Source organism: Sarcophilus harrisii, chromosome 2 (assembly GCF_902635505.1).
Source record: "Sarcophilus harrisii chromosome 2, mSarHar1.11, whole genome shotgun sequence".
Lineage (NCBI taxonomy): Eukaryota > Metazoa > Chordata > Mammalia > Dasyuromorphia > Dasyuridae > Sarcophilus > Sarcophilus harrisii.
In genome coordinates, this window is record NC_045427.1 from 47,171,925 (window position 1) to 47,194,789 (window position 22,865).

Here is a 22,865-nt window from a genome sequence, read left to right on the forward strand (position 1 = left end):
CCCTATGGTCGCCAGCTGGTATGGCAGAATCATAGATTAGAACTGGAAACCCCAGAGACCATCAAACCTCTATTGCAGATGTGGAAACTAAGGCCAAAAGTGGTCTGGATTTATAGATAGTGATGGTATTGGGATCTCTGGAGTTCACCTCTGCTCTGGATTCCATCTTCTTGTTCTCCTTGGCTTTCCGGAAGAAAGTACCATCCAGGATCTGTTCCTGGACCCATTGCTACATTTCTCTTGTTAGGGTGAAGGAAAGACTGGCTGACGGATGAATGGACTGACCTAAGTAGTTATATCTCCCCTCTTGGCTCCTCATTTATGAAATGAGGGAACTGAATCAAGTGACTTCAACCTTCTCTTCCAATTCTCAGTTTAAAATCTTATGACCCTTTCCCCTTCTACCTACATCCTTACTTGGAACCGCTGGCTTTACAGTCATAAAGTGCTTAGAGATCATCTTGTCCACCCCCTCTTTTTATTGGGCAGGAAACCAGGAACTTAGATGGTTTTTGTGTCCAAAGTCATCTATGGAGTATGAAGCAGAGATGGCAATCCGATTCAGATTCTCAGATGCCAAAATTCCTGCTTTTCCCACTACACCTTGCTGTGTAATCCAGTAACCCAGGTTTCCTGGCTATTCCCTGAACAAGACATTCCGTAATTGGGCTCCAGGAATTCTCCCTGATTATCCTTCATGCTTGGATTACTCTTCCTTCCTTATTTCTGACTATTGGTTTCCAATCAAGACCCAGATAAAATCCTATCTTAAACAGGCAGTTTTCCCAGCTTCTTTTAATTCTATTGCCTTCTCTCTTTTACTTATTTCCAAATTATCCCTTATTTTATAGCTTATTTGTAAATAAGCGCTTGTTTATTATCTCCCCCTTGAAATTGGGAGCTTCTTTAGGGAAAGGGCTGTCTTTTCCTCTTTTTGTCTTCTTCATACTAAACACAGAGTCTGGCACAGCAGGTGCTTAATAAATGCTTATTGATTGACTTGAAATGTAAGCTTCTTACTCTGCCCAAAGGACTATAAAACTGTGCATACCCTTTGATCCAGTTTTGTATTTTGTGTTTGTATCCCAAAGAGATCATTAAAAAGGGAGAAGGATCGACATGTGCAAAAAATGTTTGTAGCAGCTCTTTTTGTTGTGGCAAGGAACTGGAAATTGAGGGGATGTTCATCAATTGGGGAATGGATGAATAAGCTGCGGTATTTAAATGTTATGGAATACTATTGTTCTATAAGAAATGATGGGCAGGCTGATTTCAGAAAAACTTGGAAATATTTACATGAACTGACATTGAATAAAATGAGCAGAACCAAGAGAACATTGTACACAGCAAAAGCAGCTTTGTACGATAATCAACTATGATAGACTTAGCTCTTCTCAGGAAAAGTGATCCAAGATAATTCCAATAAACTTGAGATGGAAAATATCACCTACGTCCAGAGAAAGAACTATGGAGACTGAATACAGATCAAAGCATGCTCTTTTCACTTTTTCTGATTTTTTCTTTCTTATGGTTTTTCTCTGTAATTCTTTTTTTTTTTTTTTTTTCACAGCATGACTAATATCAGATTACTTGCTGTCTTGGAAGAGGGAGAAAATAGGGAAGGAGAAAATTTTGGAACTCAAAATATCGCAGAAATGAATGTTGAAAATCATCTTTATGTATAATTGGAAGAAATAAAACACTATTAAGTGGGGGAATTTTTTAAATATTAATTTTATTAGTACAAAAAGAAAAGAAATATAAATCCTTGGGAGCAAGGACTGGTTTTTTACTTTCTTTGTATGTTCCAGGACATAATTAGTACAGTGTCTAGCACATAGAAAATACTTAATGAATGTTTGTTGATTGACTAATCATTTATACTTAATATAAAAGACCCAGCATTTATAATTGTCTTTTGTCATGTCCCCTATTGGATTATAAGCCTCTGGAGGGCAGGATCTTCGGTCTCTTTCTATGTCTCTATAGCATCTAGCACAAGATTTCACAGATGTATGTCTGATTGACTGTCTGAGGGATCTCTCCCAATCTTGAGCTAGGTTTCCTTGAACCAGATCAAAATCATAAAGTAGCCTTTTTCTGTAGCTCTCAAGCTTACTTAGCATGACATATAGTAGGTGCTTTATAAATACATGTTGATTCACATACCATGTGTGTTTTTTATAAAAGATCCTTCTGTCTTCCTTTTGGGGGATATTGAGATAGAAGAGCTTTAGAGTTGGAGTCAGAGGTTTTGGGTTCAAATCTTTGGGCTTCAGTTTCCTCCTCTGTAAAATGAAGAACTTGGATTAGATCCAGCTTTAAATCCCATTCTGTAGATCCTGTAATCTTGTAGATTTGTATAGGAGCCTGGGTTCTAGGCTGGATGGAGCCCGGTGGGATTAGACTTTTAGCTTGCTGACTTCATGTCCAAAATAGAAGTTGAAGCATCCAGGGTGTGGCCATGCTGAGCTGGGTTGAAAGTTTAGGCTTTCAGCCTGAGATCCTGTTGTTGTTATTCTTGAGTCACGTTCAACATTTCATGACCCCATTTGGGGTTTTCTTGGCAAAGATACTAGAGTGATTTGCCATTTCCTTCTTCAGCTCATTTTGCAGATGAGAAAACTGAGGCAAATAGTTAAGTAACTTGCTTAAGATCACACAACTAACAAGGATCTGGGGCCAGGTTTGAACTCAGTAAGATGAGTCTTCTTGACGCCAGACTTTGCACTCTATCCGGTGTGCCACCTAGTTGATAGGATTATACATTGCCTTTCCCAATGAGGGATGGAAAGCAGCCAACGTCTCCTCCTCCACCAGGATGCATCAGCTTGCTATTGTGCCCACAAGCCACCTCGGTCTCTTCGCTATGCAATGCCCATTGGGCCAGGTAGACCTTCTGTGGGTGCATCGTCCCTCAGACCTACAATGCCTAAACCAGGGTGTTTCCTAATGGGGCTCATAGCTACTTTTGGAGATTAGAGAATAATATGAATCTGTGACAAAGATACTAGCTTCCCTCTGCTCTTTCCTGTAAAGAGTAGCCCCAGCATGGTGCTGGGCCAGATATGACTCATTTCTGGGTCACCCGTCCCCATTTCTTAGAGATGTATTTTGAAAGGTACAGAAGGGAGATAGACTCATGGCTTGAGACCTAGAAGAGACCTTAGAAGCCATTTAGTAGAGAAAAGATGTTGGATTTTAAACCAGAGTCCAGGGATCCCCAATCTTGACCCTGCTCCTTAATCTCTGTGACTTTACATCTTTGGCCTGTTTTCTTCTCAGTAAATGAGGAAGTTGGGCTCAATGGCTTCTGAGGGAGGGGTTCTTCAGAATATCACTGGGTATATTTCCCAGAGCCCAAGCCAATACTTGTTTTAGGGTCATAGATTTAAGGACTGGAAGGAACCGCAGAGTCTAGCTGAACTTAATTTTATGGGTGAGGAAAGTTGGACCCAGGGACATTAAGGTCAAGGCTAGGGAGTGAGCAAGAGGAACAGGATTTGAATCCAGATTCTCGCTCCATGACTTTTTGCCTTGCTCCATTCATTCTCTCTTAGGCTAACAATTCCTTCTGGTCTGGTGACCGTTGGTCTCTGTAGGTATCCCTACCCTTTACCATAGCCCCAAGCCCATTGTCCCCAGCTACCCACAGGCCATCTTCCCATGTGCTGGGTCCCAAAATGAAATTCGCATCTGCCTCCGTTTCCAAAGCCAACTTCTCTTTCCCACTTCCCCATTTCCACCAAGAGCACCACCCAAGTCTAAAACTCCCAAGTCATCTTGGGCCATTCCCCTTCCATCCCTAATCACTTACAATTCTTCTTGATTCTTCATGATCCCTCTGTTTTTTTCCCTCTTCCATTGAGTCCAGGCTGTGAGCTTTGTGATCATGGATAAATCACATCACCTCTCTGAGGACCAACTTTTCTTTTTTTTTTTTTTTTTTTTTTTTTTTTTTATTTAATAGCCTTTAATTTACAGGATATATACATGGGTAACTTTACAGCATTAACAATTGCCAAACCTCTTGTTCCAATAGGACCAAGTTTTCTCACCCATAAAGAGATATAATCCAACTTTGATTCCCTTATGTCTCATCGGACTGCTGCAGATTTTGCAGCATGTAGCAGCAAGAACTTGTGATTTGGGACAAGATGACCCCGTCTGCTTCCATGGGCCTCTGTTTCTTCATTTGTAAAGTGAGAGGGTTGGTTTAGAATCAGACGACCTCAAAGTCGTCTTCTCTCTTTAAATCTCATCCATCTACTTATCAAGCATTCATTAAACACCTACTATGTCAGGCACTGTGCTGAGTTCTGAGGATACAAATATGAAAGTGCCCCAGTCTCAGCCCTCAAGGAGCTTACATTCTATGTATGGGAGTTTTATGTATGCATGTAAGTATATATAGATACAAGACAATTGGGAAGGGGGGGAGTATGAACAGTAGGGGGAGTAGGAGAAATTTCATGCACTAAATAGTGGTTGGGCTGAGCTTTGGATGCAATTAGGGATTCAGAGGTGGAAGGGAAGAAGGGTGTTCGAGGCACTGGAGACAAGCTGCATTGGAGACAGGAAATGGAACATCATATAAACAGGAAGAAGGCTAATTTACTTCTGACCACCACCTCCCTCAATCAGCCAGCCCTCTTCTAGTTCTCCTTTCACCTCCTAGTTCCCTATAGGATAAGATGAATTTCCCTACCCAACTGAGTGTGTATATTATTCCCTCTTTGAGCCAAATTATGAGAGTAAGATTCAAACAATGCTTACCCTTCCCTCCCTTTCCCCCTTTTATTGTAATAAGTCTTTTGCACCTCCTTATCATGTTCCTATTCTGAAAGACCAATTTACATTACAAAATGTGTATTAAAAAATAATGAACAGCAAGGCTGGAAAATAGATTGTCAAAAGTTTCAAAGGCCAAATACAAGAGTTTGGGTTTGATTCTTGAGGTAATAGGGAGCCATTGAGGTTTATTGAGTAGACTGAGAACTAGGTTTTAGGAAAATCACTTTAGCATCTGTGTGAAGGATGGATTGAGAGACTTGGATACAGGAAAAACAATTAGGAGGTGGGAAATGGTAAACTAAGGCAGCAGCCCTGTGAGCAGAGAGAAGAGGCAGGTGGGAGAAATGTCATGGAGGCAGAATGGAAAGTGGATTGGATCGGTGGGGTGAATAAGAGTGAGGAACCAAGGAGGATACTAGTGCTCTGAGTCTGGATGACTGGGAGTATAGGGTTGCCCCAAGAAGGAACGCATGCTCATGGAAAGTGCTTTGTAAATAGTAAAACACTGCGTCTGTGTGAGTCACAATTGTATAGGGTATAACTATTACTCTGTATACAAAGGTGTGGGAGCAGGTGGCAGCTGGCTGGCCTTCAGCCTGAACTGTGCGATATGCCCTGCTCACTCCTCTCCGGGAGGACTCTCCTGGAGTCCAACAGACTGGAATCCCATAGGTCTATAGTATTGCTGCTGCTGATGCCCATGGGCAAAGGGCAGGTCCAGAATGGATGAGAATAAAGATGGAAAGGCTAGGCTTTTATAGGATATGGACCTGGCAGGAGTCATAGAGATCATTGGGCACAACCTCCTCCTTTTATAGAGGAGAAAATTGAGATCAAGAGACTGTGAGGAATTTGTCCAATTTATACAAGTCATAAGGTAGCATCTGGGGGTTGTTCTGATTAGAGCACCAGATCTAGAGTCAGGAAGAACTAAATATTCTCAGATGCTTCCCTGCTGTGTGACCCTGCATAAGTCATCTACCCTAGATTGCTTCAGTTTTCTCATCTGTGAATCGAACTGGAGAAGGAAATGGCAAACTATTCCAGTTATTTTTGCTGAGAAAACCCCAATGGGATCACAAATCCGACTTGATTTGGGACTTGTGATTTGGGACAAGAGGACCCCAACAATACAAGTAGTAAGTGGTAGCCCAGGGATCCAATCCAAGTAGCAGGGCCATAGAATCACATATTTTAAAGACAGAACAGTCCTTAGGGCACATCTAGCTCAAAGATTCTCCAAGTATGCCCCAGGGTCCCTTTGAGTCCTTGAGATCCTTTCCATAGGCTTGCGAAATCAAAACTCTTTTTATAATAATACCAAGAGAGTTTCATTTTTAAGATAGTAAATGTAGATAAATAAAAACCCACATTTAAAAATGTCCTTTGGGGCAAAGAGGGGTTCTAAGACCAAAAAGCTCAATAACTTCTGATCTGGGGAAAACCCCTCATTTATCAGATGGGGAAACTGAGGCCCAGGCAGGTTTTATAACTTGCCTAAAACCCTACAGTGCAGTAAGTAGCACAGCTGGGATTCAAACTGAGGTCTTTTGACTTAAAAAAAAAAAAAGACATTTACATGAAGAAACAAAATGAAAGAGAATACAAAACCCAAACTACTGGGTGATTTACAAGTTTGTATAGCACCTGTCATCACAGCCCCCAATTCCCAGCTCCCTCACCAGCAGAGATCTCAAATCTCTTTCTCTGGTCTCATGATCTCCAGGGACTAACCCTCTTCCCTCCCAATGACAATATTATTTTCTATCAGATGGAGCAGGACTGGGGAGCCAGGGCTGGCTTTGTTGTTTGTCCTTCCTTATAGTTCTTGACTTTGCATAGTGTTGTATAGGAATCAAAGGACACAGAGAGACACAGAGAGAAGCACAGAGAGAAAGACAGAAATGGACAGCAATAGAAAAGGCTAGGGAGGCAGAGAGACAGAGAGATTGGGAGACATGGACAGAAGCTCAAAAAGAGGAAAAGTGATGGGGGGAGGAAGAGGGAAAGATAAGAGACAAAGAGAGAGACAGAGACACAGAGAAAAGAGATAGAAACAGAGACAGAGAAAAGAGAGACAGAGATGGAGAGAGGGGAGAGAGAGAGAGAGAGAAAGAGAGACAGAGATGGAGAGAGGGGAGAGAGAGAGAGAGAGAGAGAGAGAGAGAGAGAGAGAGAGAAAGAGAATTACTTTGCAACAGTCCATTTCACCAAAAGTAGCCATCTTCTCTCCTCCCAGATCCTCTGCTTAGTGTGACACAGATATATAATTTCTTAGTCTTCCTCTCTATCCTTCAACAAGAACAACCCTTTGAGTTTTTCTCTGAATTTTCTTTTCTTTTATTGCCAGTAACTACAAGGAAACAGATGAGGGGGGAAAAACACAACAAACATGAGGAAGATACAGAGTTATGGAATCTCAGAAGTCTAGTAATAATTATGTCTGGTTCTCATTGCACTGGAGTCTGGTCTTTTGACCACTTCTCTCAAGTTAACTCTCTCTGTCCCTCTTCCCTGTCTCTCCTCTCCTTCCCCCTCCCCTTCTCTCCCTCCTTCCCTTTTTCTCTGTCTCTCTGTCCGTGTTTCTCTCCTTATTTCTCTCATTTCTTCCCTCTCTCTCATCTCTTTGTTTCTGTCTCTTTCACTGCTTCTAGGAGTCAGTCTATTCCAAAATACTTTTGTATCTCATTAGATACTAAATCAAAGGTTCCTAACTCTTTTGTGTATGTGTGTGTGTGTGTGTGTGTGTGTGTGTGTGTGTAGTGAGACAAAGACAAACAGACACACACACACACAACACACACACACACACACTGGAACCCTTTGGCTGGCTAATGAAACCTATCAACCCCTTCTTAGAACAATGGCTTCTTGCTTGCATTCTTCATTGTAAGAAAATGCTAAAATTCAGCTAATAAATAAAAATGTACTTTTTTTTCCCATTCAAGTCCATGAACCCAGCCCACAAACCCCAGGTTTTAAATCCCAAATAGGAGAGAAAAGTGTTAATAGTGGCAATTTAAGTCCTCAGAGGCTCGAGTTTGTCTCCTTATTGCTCAGACATACTTTGGATTGCCTAATGAGAGCCAGAATTTTGAAACTATAAAATGTCAGAGCTTGGAAGGACCTTGAAACAGAGGATGTCAGACCCCCCCCCTCCCTGCCCTCCACCATGTTTGGAAGAGGAGAGCTGTGATTTCTTGCTCCCTTTGGGGAGTATCCCACATTGTCGGGGATAGCTTCATCAGATTCAGCCTCAGCGAGCATTATGGAACCATGGCACTGCAGATTTGGAAAAAGTTGGCCCTCCTTCCAAGCCAATTCCTGCTCTGAAATATAATACTTTTACAGTGTTATTGAATCCTCACAATGACACTGTGAACTGAACTCAATAAGGGGAAAGATTCAGCTTAATATTTAGTTCAAATTTTAATACTGTATATTACAGCAAGTGCTTAATAAATGCTTATCGATTCATCAAGCTTTTATTAAATATCTGATATGTACATTGTGCAGATTGTCAGTTATTCTTCCCATTTATCAGATGAAACTGGCTCAGGAAAGTGAAGCAATTATCCTACATCACACCTAAGAAGTGGTAAAGCTGAAATTCGAACTCAGGCCTTCTCACTTTAAGTCTGGTCTTTTTCTCTTTGTCCACAGCAGACTGAATTGATCATCCTCCACCATGTCCACTCTCACAAGTTGGGGGTGGGATTGTGGGATGCTTTGCTTCCTGGTAGCTGTGTAAGAATAGTATGTGGAGTCTTCCTCAATGTAAGAAAGCTGATAATCAGGCTTGGGTGAAGAGTGAAAACAGAGAGGAAGAGACACAAACGGTCATTGGGTGTGCCAGTTCCAGTGCCTGTGTGCCCGAGAGGAAGAGACTTTCTCTCTATCTTCCCCCACCCTCCTTGTTGCTGGCACAGGAAAAGGCATATTTTTTCCGTGAGGTCACAGACTGAGGCAAAATCACAGCGAGCAGCTAGCCCATGCTTGCAGCTCTGGGTAGGCAGGTGGACAGATCACAGCCACCAGACAAGTGTGTGCTCCTACTGTATACTGGGTGGCCCAGGGATCCTACCAGGAACTGAGCTTTTCTTTTTTAATTTTTTTATTTAATAGCCTTTTATTTACAGGATATATGCATGGGTAACTTTACAGCATTAACAATTGCCAAACCTCTTGTTCCAATTTTTCACCTCTTACCCCCCCCACCCCCTCCCCCAGATGGCAGGATGATCAGTAGATGTTAAATATATTAAAATATAAATTAGATACACAGTAAGTATACATGACCAAACCGTTATTTTGCTGTACAAAAAGAATTAGACTCTGAAATATTGTACAATTAGCTTGTGAAGGAAATCAGAAATGCAGGTGTGCATAAATATAGGGATTGGGAATTCAATGTAATGGTTTTTAGTCATCTCCCAGAGTTCTTTTTCTGGGCATAGCTAGTTCAGTTCATTACTGCTCCATTAGAAATGATTTGGTTGATCTCGTTGCTGAGGATGGCCTGGTCCATCAGAACTGGTCATCATATAGTATTGTTGTTGAAGTATATAATGATCTCCTGGTCCTGCTCATTTCACTCAGCATCAGTTCATGTAAGTCTCTCCAGGCCTTTCTGAAATCATCCTGTTGGTCATTTCTTACAGAACAGTAATATTCCATAATATTCATATACCACAATTTATTCAGCCATTCTCCAACTGATGGACATCCATTCAGTTTCCAGTTTTTAGCCACTACAAAAAGGGCTGCCACAAACATTCGTGTACATACAGGTCCCTTTCCCTTCTTTATAATCTCTTTGGGATATAAGCCCAGTAGTAACACTGCTGGATCAAAGGGTATGCACAGTTTGAACTGAGCTTTTCAAGAGTTGGTGTTGGGGCAGTTAGGGGGTGCAGTGGAAAGAGCACTGGTTCTGGAATCAGGAGGACTGAGTTCACATCCAGCCTCAGACACACACACAAATCACTTAATCCTATTTGCCTCGATTTAAAAAGAAAGAAATATAAAATATATATGAGTTGGTGCTGCTTGCTTCTTCCTCCCTCTTCTCCTGTATTCCTTTCTCTCTATCAATTGTGGAAACCTCATTCTAGAATATTACATCTCTAATTACAGAATCACAGACTGCCAGAGTGGGAAGGGATCGGAGGGCTAATCTAGGAAACTCCTGCTCCATTTTATAGATGAGGAGACTGAGACCTTGAGAGTTTCAGTGCCTCATATGAAGTCACAGAGCTTAGTAAGTGGCAAGCTCAGATCTTCTCATTTCAAGCCCTGGGGTCCTTTCTACAACACTGTTCTTATACTCACTAATAATAATAATCGTTAATAATTATATAATCACTGTGTGTCAGGCACTGTCCTAAATCCCCTACAATTATTATATCATTTGATCCTCATAACAATCCTGGGAGGCAGGTGCTATTATTATTCCCATTTTATAGATGATGAAACTGAGCCAGTAACTTACTTGGGGCACATAACTGGTAAGTCTCTGGGCCGATGTTTGAGGGTAAATTCTGTGCTTTAGTGATCAGATTCCATATAGACCATACCAGCCATTTCTTCAACTCAGTTCCCAATGAGGGAATCTCCCTCCCAAACCACTTATCTTTGCTTGAATACCTCCAGTGACAGCAAGTTCACTACTTCTCCATGGCAGTCATTCCATTTGTGAACACAGCTGATGTAATCAAATCTTCCCTTATGTTAGGAGATATAGTAAAAAAAAAAACAAAAACAAAAACAACAAAAAAAGACCCTTTGACTTTAGAATCAATAAATTTAAAGTCAAATTTGTCTCTGCTCCTTAAAAACTACAGGCAAAGGATTCCCCATCCCTGGGTCCCAGAGCTCTTATTTGTAAATTGAAGGTGTTGGAGTAAATTGAAGGTATTGAACTGAGGTCTTTTCCATCTCTAAACCCTATGATCTTCTAAAACAACCCTCCTACCATCAGTGTAACTTTCTAAAGATTTAGTAAGTATCTGGTTGATTATTTTGATAGCCACTGGGGGAAAGCCATGGGAAGGACTGCTGGATTTGGGGCCAGAGACTTGAGTTTGAAACCCAACTCTGCCCACCTGTGTGACCTTTGTCCCATCATGAGAGTCAGAGTGCCAGAGTTTCTTCTTCTGTAAAATGAGGGATTTGGATGAAACGACTTCTGAGTTCTCTCTAGCTCTAAGTAATCCTATGTTCTTAGATCGCTTACATAGCCCTCGGAGAGGTTCCCAAGAGAGGGGGTATTGGCCACCGGTGCCTTAACAGCTCCCAAATTACCATAAACAAGCAGTAGGATCCCCCAATGATCACCATCACCTTGGGGGAAAGGACTAATGCCTTAGGGGAGTTCCCTGCAGACCCACCAGCTCTTCAAGGCTGCCCTCCATGTATATTTCAATGGGATTTTTCTGTATACAAATTGGACATGGGAGGTTTGACAGGGTAGTTTGCATTACTAACGACTTTATTTGTATCCTCTGCCCACTGCTTTGGACTTCTGCTGGGGCAGAGCTGACGAAACCAGATGGTTTGGGCTGGACCTCATCTAGAGATCGGATGGGGCCTTCATCTCCGCAAACACGCAGTGGCCAGGGGCCTCCCTTGGTACCTCAGTTGGAGCCAGGGAGAGCAGATGGACATTTGGAATGGTCACTTTCTAGTGAAAAGGGAACAAGTCCTGTTATTCAATACCTTGGCCCAGCCCAGTCGAGGGAGCAAGGGGGGAAGTCCCTGGTGGGATCTGCCAACTGCTCTTCTCTCATGCCAGAGAAAGAGGCCCCAGAGATATGTTGGCAGCCTCTGCTCTCCTACAAGCTGAAGTTGGCATACAGAAGTCCTCCCCCACCATTCTGGAGCCTCCAAAATCCTTCCCACACCCTCTCCTTTGCCCCTATTCCCTCTGGCTCCCTTAATCTTCAATTTCTTGGCTCTTGGCAGTCTGCAGAATCCTCCAGATTCTTTCCCCTCTGCTCAGCTCCTGGGCTGGTAGTGGAACTAGATGGCCATCCTTTTGATCCTAGATTCCAGCCCCTCCTGAGCTCCCCCTGACAAATTTCCAACCTCTGATCTCTCTCTCTCCACCCTGCCCCCCATCCAGATCCAACAACAACATACCTCTCCCTTTCCATTGGGAGCGGAGATAACAAAGCAAGGCTGGATAAAAGTTGGACAATTTGGAAAGAGGACAGGGGTTTCTGGGAATATTTTCCATTGTACCAGGGAGGGGATTTTAAACAGCCCTTCATGAAACTGGTTAGTCTCAAGTCCCTTAAGGTCAGTTCAGGAACCTGCTGCCAGAGATTGGTGGGGAGGGGGCTGATTTATCGGACCTCCTTTGGTTCTCCATTTGGTTAATTCATGCTCAATTTAGTCAAGTTGAGACATAAAGACTTGAAGCTATTTAAGGGGAAAATAGGATATAATTGGATGCTATTAAGTAATGCCCAAATGTAAATTCTAATAGGGATTCAGAAGAAGAGATTGTTATGGATTGTACTGATTAAGATAAACTTCCTTGGCTTGAGCTTGGGAGGACAAGTGGGTAAGGTTCAAATAGATAGAAAATAGTTCAACATTTCAAGTTGTTTTAGGGTAGCAACATGGTGCAGTGGATAGAGAGCTGAGCCTGGAATCAGAAGGACCCGATTTTAAATCCAACCTCAGACATTGTCCTTGAACAAGCCACTTCACCATTTGCAATAATTTCCTTATTTGTAAAAGTGAGCCAGAGAAGGGAATAGCAAACTACTCCAGTATCTTTGCCAAGAAAACCTTTTAAAAATGTCACAAAGGGTTGGAAAAAGTTCGGGGGGGGGGGGGGGGGGGGGCTTACCTCAGAGCCACAGACACCTTGAATAGATTTCAGGAAGTCTGTGAACTTGGGTGAGAAAAATTACCATTTTACTTTGAAATCCGACCTGTTTTATTTTATACATTTGAAAAACATTCTGAGAAGGAATTCAGAGGCTTCTTTAGACCACCCTAGAGTAGGTTAAAAAAAAAAAAAAAAAAAGTAGGACCAAAGAAAGGCGAAAAAGAGCATGTTGGTACCAATGTGTATCAATGGAGGGTTTGGAACTGGAAGACACTTAAAGTTTCCATCTCCTTATTTTACACATGAGCAAACTAAGGCCCGAAGAGGCATGATTTGTTCATGGTCACATAGAGAGGAAGTAGCAGAATGTAGATTTAATGAGGTTTTCTGACTCCAGATCTTCCTTTTACATCAGATTCTGGAGACATCTCTACCCCTGCTGGGTGAGAGAGTGACTTTCAGGGTGTAGGTTGGGTAGTTGAAGTGAGGCTTTAATGTTCAGGGCTTGGGAGAACTTTGAGTTGATGTGATGAGTAATGGGGAGCCCATCCCATCGGGCTAACAGTTCTTCTATAAATTGGGATGTATGAAAGCAGTGGCTTTAGAAGATTAGTCATGAGATTTAAAAGAATTGGAAAGTACCTAGGAGATCATTGAATCCATTTTACAAATGAGAAAACTGAGACCAAGGAAGAGGTGATTTTCCCAGAGTTACAAAGGTTTCTACTCTAGATTCAAGCTCAGGTTGAGGGCTTCCCCACATGCAATGATAATGGTAGATGACGTCAGGGAAGAGAGACAGAAACTGTGGTAAATGTAATTGCAAACAAAAGTGGTATATAACAAGTAATGAGAGAAAGAGCAAACGAAGTCATAGTAATCATTTATTCAATAGAAGAAAAGAAGGGATGGTCTAGGTGCCCCCTACTTCACTTCTAGAGTTGATACACTCAAGGCAGCCTAATGAGTTTAGTGGAAACTGGATGTAATGCCTCTTGTTTGTGAGCCACATTTCCCTCAGTCTCAGAAACTCTCTGGGGCCACCCTCAAAAGGGCTCCTTGCCAGAGCAGTGATATGGTTAGAGTTGTCCAGTAGTGGGAGGACAGAACCCCAGGACCTCATAATCCATTATTTCAGGAAAACAAGTTGCCCAGGGTCACACAGCTAGTATTTGAGGTCACATTTGAACTCCTGATTCTAGGGCTGGTGCTATGCCCCCTAATTGCTCTTTAATTTTTTCAAAAATTAAAAGCTTTTAATTTTTCAAAGCTATTCTACAATCATTGGATACACGGTTGTTTCGTTTATTGCTCTTATGAATACTGATGCTGGAATTTTTTTTTTTTTTTTTGTACACATAGATCTTTTGTTCCTGCTAATAAATATAGTCTTAGTTGTGGGATTGCTGATTCAAAAGACATGAATGTAGAGTTTCAGAACTTTTGTTTATTGTTTTATTGCTTACCAAAAAATTCATGCAGACACTGAGCTCTCCCGGCAGTGTTAAGAGTGTTAAGAGTCTTTGACAGATGATTCTCTCAAGAGGAAAGAGCATTGAATTTAAGCTTCAAAGGACTTATGTTGCTATCCTGGCTGTCATTAACTACTCCACATGACAGCTGTTGCTTCTATCTCACATGAGTACAGAGCTTTATAACTTTTAAAGCAGTTTATTTTACGATCACACTAACAATGTCCTGATGATCCAGGCAAACCATCTTTCTTCTATGAGATTAGACAGGTTAAATGCCCCAGATCATCAGAGTCCCCCAACTGAAAGCTCGTGAATCCTGGTCCAAGATCTTTCTCCCACATTATGTCAAAGGCTTTACCCCCACAACCATTAAGCTTCTGACCCTCCTCATTTGTTTTTATCACTTGGGATAAACAGAGGAGGCAGGTGTCCACCAGACTAGCCCAGAAGGCTCGCTTGTGGGCTGACCCATTTAAAACTCAAGAGGTATTTCCAGGGCAGTTAACTCTTCTCCGAGATTTTGTGGATGTTGCTCTGGCACTAAGGTTCAGAAGGAGGGGCAGGCAGTCCTGGGCAGCCTGGAGAAAGCGGAACTGTAGAAATCTTTTTGCTGTAAATGCATTTCCCTCTCCCTTGTGGGTCAAATTGGATTGATTTTTTAAAATGCATAATTATTGAAAATCTTATTTTCTAGAAGATCAGATTTAAAAAAAAAAAAAGAGTTGGACATTTCTTTACATTTGAGAGGAGGAGAGCTGGGGGAGAGGGTCTTCTGGAGATTTTAAGAGAATGGGTCTGGGGGAGAAGGGAAAAGCCTTAAAGTACAGGCTTCCCCAAACCCTGAGGAATTAGGGGGAAATCCCCAAAGTTTAGAGACGGAATAGATCTCAACAGCCTTTTAGTCCAACAAATGTTAATTAACATTAACTTCTAATGCCTTTCCCTTTTAGATTACAATTCTCTAGTCAATATAGAACTTGAATGTGTGCTATCAGAATGTGAACTCTTTCAGAGGGCTTTTTGGTTGGTTGGGTTTTTTTGGTTTTTGGTTTTTTGCCTAACTTTGTTCCCCCAGCACTTAGCACAGTACCTGGCACACCATTAATGCTTAATAAATGAATACCCGTTGACACCCCATTCCCTACCCATCTACATTTCTCCAGGCAAAGTCCAAGGCTCATCCCCTCCTAGAAATCCTCCTAGATCCAAGCATCTTTATTCCAACAATCCCCACACTACCCACAATAAGCCCCTACTGTATTCCTGGTTAAAGCAGCAGCCTGCCTGCCCTCGGGTCACCACTTAATCTTTCAACCTGGGCTTCCCCCGCAGTAAAATGCAGATAATAAGGGTTATGTTTACCTCCCAGCATTCTTTTTAAAAAATCCCCCTCTCTCCCCCAATAAAATGTAGAGGAGAATTGCACTCAGTTCTTATCTCAGTGCCCCAGGCTTTTTATGCAGGAAACCCTGGTCACCTTCTTCTACTCAAAGATTTAGGTAGAGGTATTAAGAAAGTGAATTCTTCCCTTAATTTCTCCTCTTCCCAAAGCCTTTTGGTTGGGGAGAGAGACCCAGAAAATCTCAGCAGTTCACACTCGGAATTTGAGGGCGGGGTGAAGAAGAAACATCAAAGGAAGAGGAAGTGATCTCAGCCATGTTTATATTATTTGCCTTCTCTTGATTCACTCCTGGTAAGCCCCCTATGTTGCCATGGGACTGCGTTGGGTGCAGTCTGTTGGCAAAGATGGCCACAGGAGTACCCATGTGTCTTTCTTGGCCACGGAGTAGGAGTTGAGGGTAATCAAGGGTAATAGGCTTCTTGGGCTACCGGCCTACGTGTCAGTTGAAGGTGTCTGGCTTCCATCTTTGGTTTTTGAACCAGTGGTGTCAAACTCAAATAGAAATGGTCCAGTTAAGTATAAATAAGCATTATATTGACTCAGACAACAACATACCAATGTTATCTATGTTCTATTATGTATTTATTTTGTTAAATATTTCCCAAATATGTTTTAATCTATTGGAGGGGGGGGGGAGTGTTGTGCACTGTGTCTTTGACACCTCTGGTCTAGAAGATGTCCGACAGTACTTCCAACTTTTATTCTTTTTTTTTTTTTTTAATTCTATTTTATTTTGTTTTCAGGTCTGCATTCTCTCTCCCTTCTCTTTCCCTCCCATTGAGAAATCAAGAAAAACAAAAACATTACAAATAAAGGCAAGCAAAATAAATTCCCCCATTGACTATGGAGAGAGAGAGACAGAGACAGAGACAGAAAGAGAGACACAGAGAGAGAAAGACAGAGACAAAGAGACAGAGGCAAGACAGAGAGTGTATGTGGGAGGGGGCGGGGGGGGGGTGGTTCTCAGTCTGCCTTCTGACTCCATCATCTCTCCATCAGGAGGTAAGCAGCATGTCTCATCATGAGGCCTCTGGAACTGTGGTGAGTAATTGTGTTGATCAGAACTTTTAAGTCTTTCAGAGTTCCAACTCTTATTCTATGATACAAATGGAAAAAATAATAGAGCTTTGTTTGCTCTATGTAAAATAGAATCATTATAGTTAACTAGCAAAATTGATACCAGAAATGTTTCCATATTTATAAAACTTTCAATATAATAAATTTTGGCTAAGAAAAACTATAAAAACCATGGGATTAGATGGATACGATGACCTCAGTAGCCTACATCACCACTCCCTGGCTTAGTGGGTAAAGTGCCAGCCTTGGCACCATGGATCCCTGGATTAAAAACCTGTCCTTAGACTTTTACTAGCTATGCAATTCTGGGAAAGTCACCTAGCTTCTCACATTCTCTGTTTCCCCATCTGTAAAATGGGGTCAATAATAGCACCTCCCTTAGAGGGTTGTTGAAGATCAAATGATGAAATATTTGTAAAGTCCTTTGCAAAACTTAAAATAAATGTTAGCTATTACCATATTGATTAGTTTTTATATTAGGCAGGTAGATGACAGTGGATAGAATGCTCGTATCAGGAAGACCTGAGTTCAAATACCAGTAGACATGGTGACATTTGAACTCAGGTCTTCCTGATTTTAGCATTCTTCATTTACTTTTCTATTCCTATCAATGAGCATATAATGCCTCAAGCACTATAGCAATTAATATTGAATTAAATTATTAAACTCACTAATTATTTTATTTTCAGGCTTGCATTCTCTCTCTTCTACTTCTCTCACTCTCTCCCTCCTCATTGAGAAAGCAAGAAAAACTCAACCAATGCAAACATATCTAATCAAGGAAAACAAATCCCCCCACTGAACTTGCCCAAAACTGTGTGTTATCAAATAATAAAACAATAGTTAATACTTTTCCCATCCATATTATAGAACTTGGAACTTTGAAAAGCTGAAGACTTCTAATCAAGACAGTGACCCATCCTAAAGTAGATCTGTTCAAGTTCACCATCATTTATTAAGGGTGATTTTAGAAATGCAAATTCAAACCATTAAACAAAAACAAAAACAATAAAAGGAGAATACGTTTCTGGTTGCAGATAGGTTTTGTTTTTTCTTGCCTTGCCCCTACCCCCTTCTCTCCTGGAAAGAACCTGGCTCAGGCAGGGAAAGGAGGTTGACCAGAGCCTGATTTGTTCCTCTTCAGTGCCCAGATCTAATCTGCTTCATCTCTTTCCTTCCTCAGCCTGCCTGTTCCGGATCAATGGTCTGTCATTCATTTATCTACTTTTCCTGCTGCTCTTGCCTTGGTTCCGGGGGCCCACCAAACACAGCATCAAAGGTAAGAAAAGAACTGATCTTCCATTTAGTTTCATTGGGAAGCAGCTGGTCAGGAATTGGTGGGAGGGATGTCTGCATTCCTCAACTCCAAGTGTACAGGACTTGGGAGTCCTCGCTATGAAACGGCCCTTTATGGTCCCCTTTTCTGGTTCCAAAAGCTTGGCAGTACCAAAAGATTCCATGAACTCTGCTAAAAGGGACCAAAAAATAAATAAATAAAAACCAGTATATTATTCCTAGTGACCATTTTTTCCATGAAACAGTCATCTTGGGGGCCAAGAAGAAATTGAGGCAGGAGAGCATGTTTTTTTAGAGATAATCCAGGAAGGCTTCTCAGAGGAAGTGATTCCTGGGATGAACCTTAAAGGGAGATAAATACTCTGAGAAATAGAGGTGAGGAGTGAGGGGAGTACTCTTGACCTGCAAGTGAAGCCCAAGGCAAAGATTTTGTGCTGAAGCTACTGGGCAAAGCTGTCCTAGGAACACTGGTTTCCTTGCCAGTTTCCCTCATCTCCTTTCTGAGGCTTCAGGGTGGTCCAGGGAAATTTAGAACATAGTCCCTGCCCTCCGGCTAGGGAAAAGATGTACCAGGCAATCTACGGTAAATGCCAAATTCCGTTCCTGGATCAAGCTCATCGTCCATGATGCTAATGGACTAAATCAATGGGTCTCTTGTCCAGCTGCATGGAACGAAAACATTTTGTGTTATTGATGGAGAAGGAGCATGTGTTGAGATGAAAGTCAATAGCTGGGCAGCCCCAGTGGGCTGTGTATGAAACACATAAAAAACCAGAAGGATTGGGGCAGGTAGGTGGCTCAGTGGATAGAACACCAGTCCTAAAGTCAGGAGGACCTGAGTTCAAATTTGACCTCAGACACTTACCACTTCCTAGCTGTGTGACCCTGGGGGCAAGTCACTTAACCCCAATTGCCTCAGGGGGGAAAAAACCCAGAAGGATTGTGCAAGTTGGAAGACTTTCTAGTGGAAGATTCATGGAGACACATGGTCAAGAATGAGAAGACATGGCTGGGTGCAGTGGATCAAGCACTGAGCTTGGAGTCAGCCTCAGACATTTACTACGCTGCCCTTGGCAAGTCAACTTAACTTCTGTCTGCCTCAGTCTACCTCAACAGTAAAACAAGAATAATAATAGCATCTCTTTCCCAGGATTGCTATGAGGATCAAATCAAAATCTTCCCTTCCTCCCCTCCTCCACCCTCCACTCCTATTCATGAAATCACTGACCTTTTCCAGTATTAAGGGATATGAACAAAGATTTCTGGGAGTTTGGAGGAGGAAGAGAACCAAAGATAAATAGAGCAATCAGAGGTCAGTGACCCTTTTAGAGGATATCGATAAGCTGGGAGAAAATCTGATTGTGGGTGATCAAAACTGAGATAAATCCCCTGTGGACTGGGTGAAGCATCCACATCTGTGTAGCATGAAGAAAAGATTTATGGGAGTAGCCTAGATATCTTCAAGGATCCAGAAGGCTGTGGGACCAACAGATCTTTTTATTCAGTTTGGCCCCAGAGGGAAGAATTGGGAGTGATGAGTGGAAGTAGTAAGGAAGTATGTTGAGGCTGGAGGAAAGGGGGCAGTTGGGTACTGGGGAAAGAAGAAACTAGATTTGGAGTTGGAGAAGCTGCTTTGAATCCTGGTTCTATCACTTTCACCATTTCCTAATCTCTAAAATAAAAGCAAAATTTCTTGGCCTTGGAGCACCTTTTGATTCTTAATTCTGGAAAATAATAGGAATAATTACAACTCATTGATTATTCCATCTCAAGCCTTACATTGTCTCACAATAGCCCGCGAAAGTATTAGGGACCTCAGCAAGGTGCTTGCCTAGCTTGTAGGTTCTAGAGCTGAAACAGAACCTTGGTCTCTCATTATCTCCCCAGCCCACCATTAATCTCACAAATGGGACTGAAGATGGGATTTGGAAAGGCACTAAGGACAGGGGATGGTCTGAAAGTCTCCAAGTACATGGGGAGGGTGAGCAGACCTGTTTCTGGAGAGTGCTCCCAGCATCCGGGGATTTTTCCTCACCCCACCCCCTTAAAAAATAGAGAGAAATCTGAAAGGGGTCAGAATTGTTAGACCTGCCAGTCTGATTTTCTTCCCCACCTTCAGCTGTGTGGAGAGCTGACGTTACCCATGGGCAGGATCGGGGGACTGCAGCTGGTCCAAGCTGGGCAATTTTGCTCTTATTCCCTCGGATCAATTCTCTCTTTTCCCAGACCCCTTTCCAAGTAGCATGAGCACCCTGAAATCTGATTAACTCCCCAAGGTTGCCTTTGCCTGTAACTAACAGATCCCCAACTGGGAGGGCTACTTACAGGCTCCTCTGCTAAAAGCTCTTTATTTTGTAAATATTTCATGCCTTTTGGTGCAATTTGCAACACTATTCTCTCTAAAAGGCCAAAGGAAAAAAAAAAACAGAAAAATTAAAAAAAAAAAAATAAAATCGAGATGTCTAGTTAAGAGCCAAGAAGGGGAGGGTGAGAGCATCCCAGTTAGAATAGAAGAGAAAATAAGTGAGAAAGGAGGGACACTATGGGGAGGGAGTTAAGCCGGACAGGGAGAGCTCAGGATAGGGGAGCTGCTGGTAGAGCTCCCCTTTCCTCCCTCCCTTTACCTCCCCCAGTCCCCAGCAGCTGCTGCTGAGCTCCACTGGGGCCACTGCCCACTGCTGGCTTTTTCCAGTCCAGAAAGGAAAATGTGAACCCTAGTGGTACCCGTTCCCCTGGCCCAGAAGCGAGCAGGTTTATGAGTTCCACAGCTGCTGGGGGCCCACGAAGCAGCATCTGGTGGAAGATCTGACACTGGTTGGTTAATGTCCTCATGGAGTGCTGGCCCCTGGCTCACCTTCCTCTTCCTTGCCTTCCCCTGCACCTCCCTCACAGGGGGAACTTCTGAGCAGACCTCTGCTTGGGAAGAAGATGGAAACCAGCCTACCTCTGTCCCAGGGGAGAAAGGCAGGGGGCTGGATTCACTGGATCAGAACATGTTCTGACCTATGGACCACAACAGGAGACCGGGGAGTTCAGCCCAGGACTTTGCTTGGAAGGAATAGGAATGGCGTTCCATTGCTTTGAAGAGGACTCAAGCTTTTTCCCAGAAAAATTCCAGTCACTGGCCCTCTACTTGGCCATGGAACTTACTTATAGCCTCACCCCCTTCGCCACCCCACCTAGTACATTTAGAACCAGAGGTCAAAACGCATGGAGCAATGGGATAGTAGCCAAGCTGCACATAGGATGTGGGCCTCCCATGAGGTCCCTGGTGAGTGTAGAGATGTCCATGAGGGCACCCAGAGAGTTAGGGATGGGCCTATGTGTAGCTCTTAATGCTTGGTACTGCTCGGTCTTGTCGCCTCCTGGGGAGCTGTCTGTCCACCCTTCTCCTTTGGACTAGCCCATATCTCCCACCATGACATGTGGATTTGGGCGCCTTCTCACTGGAACATGTAGATTTGGGTGCCGCTAGCCCCAAATTGCCTCTCATAGCTGTGTGATCTTGAACAAGTCACTAGATTTTACATTTCTTGATCTGTAAAATGAAGGAGGGAAGGAGTGGACTTGACAGACACTCAAGTCCTTTTAGATCTAAATCTGTATTTCGATGACACTCTGGTCTTTGAATATCAAGATTATAGGAGGGATATTAAAATACAGAATGTCAGAGTTGAAAGGGTCTTTGGACTATATGTAGCAAGTCAGTAAATTCTACCATATTAAGATATCTGAAACAATACCTCTTATCATTCCTTTGGATTGAGGCATTGTCTATTAAAAATTCATTCATGGGGCAGCTAGGTGGTGCAGTGGATAGATCACCAGCACTGAAGTTGGGAGGACCTGAGTTCAAATCTGGTCTCAGACACTTAACACATCCTAGCTGTGCGCCCCTGGGCAAGTCACTTAACTCCAATGGCCAAGAAAGAAAAGGAAGGAAGGAAGAAGAGAGAGAAAGAGAGAAAAAGAAAAATGCACTCATTATATCTACTGGGAATAAAACAATATTTCCATAGTTGGTTGTTGTTGGTCAATTGTTTTCAGTTGTGTATGACAATTCACAACCCCCATTTAGGATTTTCTTGGCAAAGATAGTGGAGTGTTTTACCATTTCCTTCTCCAGCTCATTTTACCGATGAGGAAACTGGAGACAAACAGAATTAAGTGACTTCCCTAGGATCCCACAGCTAGTAAGTGTCCAAGGCAGGATTTGAACTCGGGAATGTGAGCCTTCCTGACTCTAAGACCAATGCTCTTTGTACCATGGCATTCCCTAGCTGCTTCTTCCCACTTAACCCAGTGGGATTAAAGGCCTTAACCCAGGCCTAATTTAATAGCTTCCTTGTATCTACCAAACAAGATTCTTTCCCTTGTCTTTGGAGATCCTCTACAACTTGCTTGACCCCCAAGCTACCTTTCCAGTCATCCCATCTACTTCTGTTATTCTTGCTTCCTTTGCTCCAGCTGGACCCAAAACAACCTGTGTTTTCCCATAGCCCCCCACATTTCATCTTTCCAGAACACCTTCCCAACCCATCTCTCTTTGTCTTATTCTTGGTCATACTTCAAGGGACGGCTCAAATGCCAGCTCATCCATGATGCCTGTATTGTGTCTAGCCAAACCAGAAATAATTGTCCTTTTCCTTGAACTCCCACACGGGAAACAATGAGCCGCTGCTTCCCAGGGCTGGTGTGAGGTCAAATGAAATTACTATCTATAAGATCCTATGCAAACCTTAAAGTGCTATGTAAATGCCGGTTGTTATTATTGTTATTGTTATTAATATTATTACTCATTTCAATTCAATAAGAAATTATTAAATACTGTGTGCTAGACACTGCCCTGGGGGATACAAAGAAAGATAAATGAAATCCTCCCCGCCTTCAAAGAGCTTACATTCTGCTGGGTGTTGGAGGGAACAACATGTGCCTAAAAGCCACAACACATGACTCTTCGTGACCCCTTTTGGGGTTTTCT

The 22,865-nt window shown here is 42.5% G+C and overlaps 1 protein-coding gene across 2 annotated transcripts in view; it reads left to right on the plus strand.

Moving 5' to 3' along the window:
* The window catches only part of PIEZO1 (piezo type mechanosensitive ion channel component 1), a 167,319-nt gene that overhangs the window by 58,324 nt on the left and 86,130 nt on the right, over nt 1-22,865 (plus strand). For both annotated transcript variants that reach the window (XM_031950144.1, XM_031950143.1), the window contains exon 2: nt 17,772-17,867. In XM_031950144.1, the coding sequence (XP_031806004.1) occupies nt 17,772-17,867 (96 nt within the window). The remainder of the gene's footprint in view (nt 1-17,771; nt 17,868-22,865) is intronic.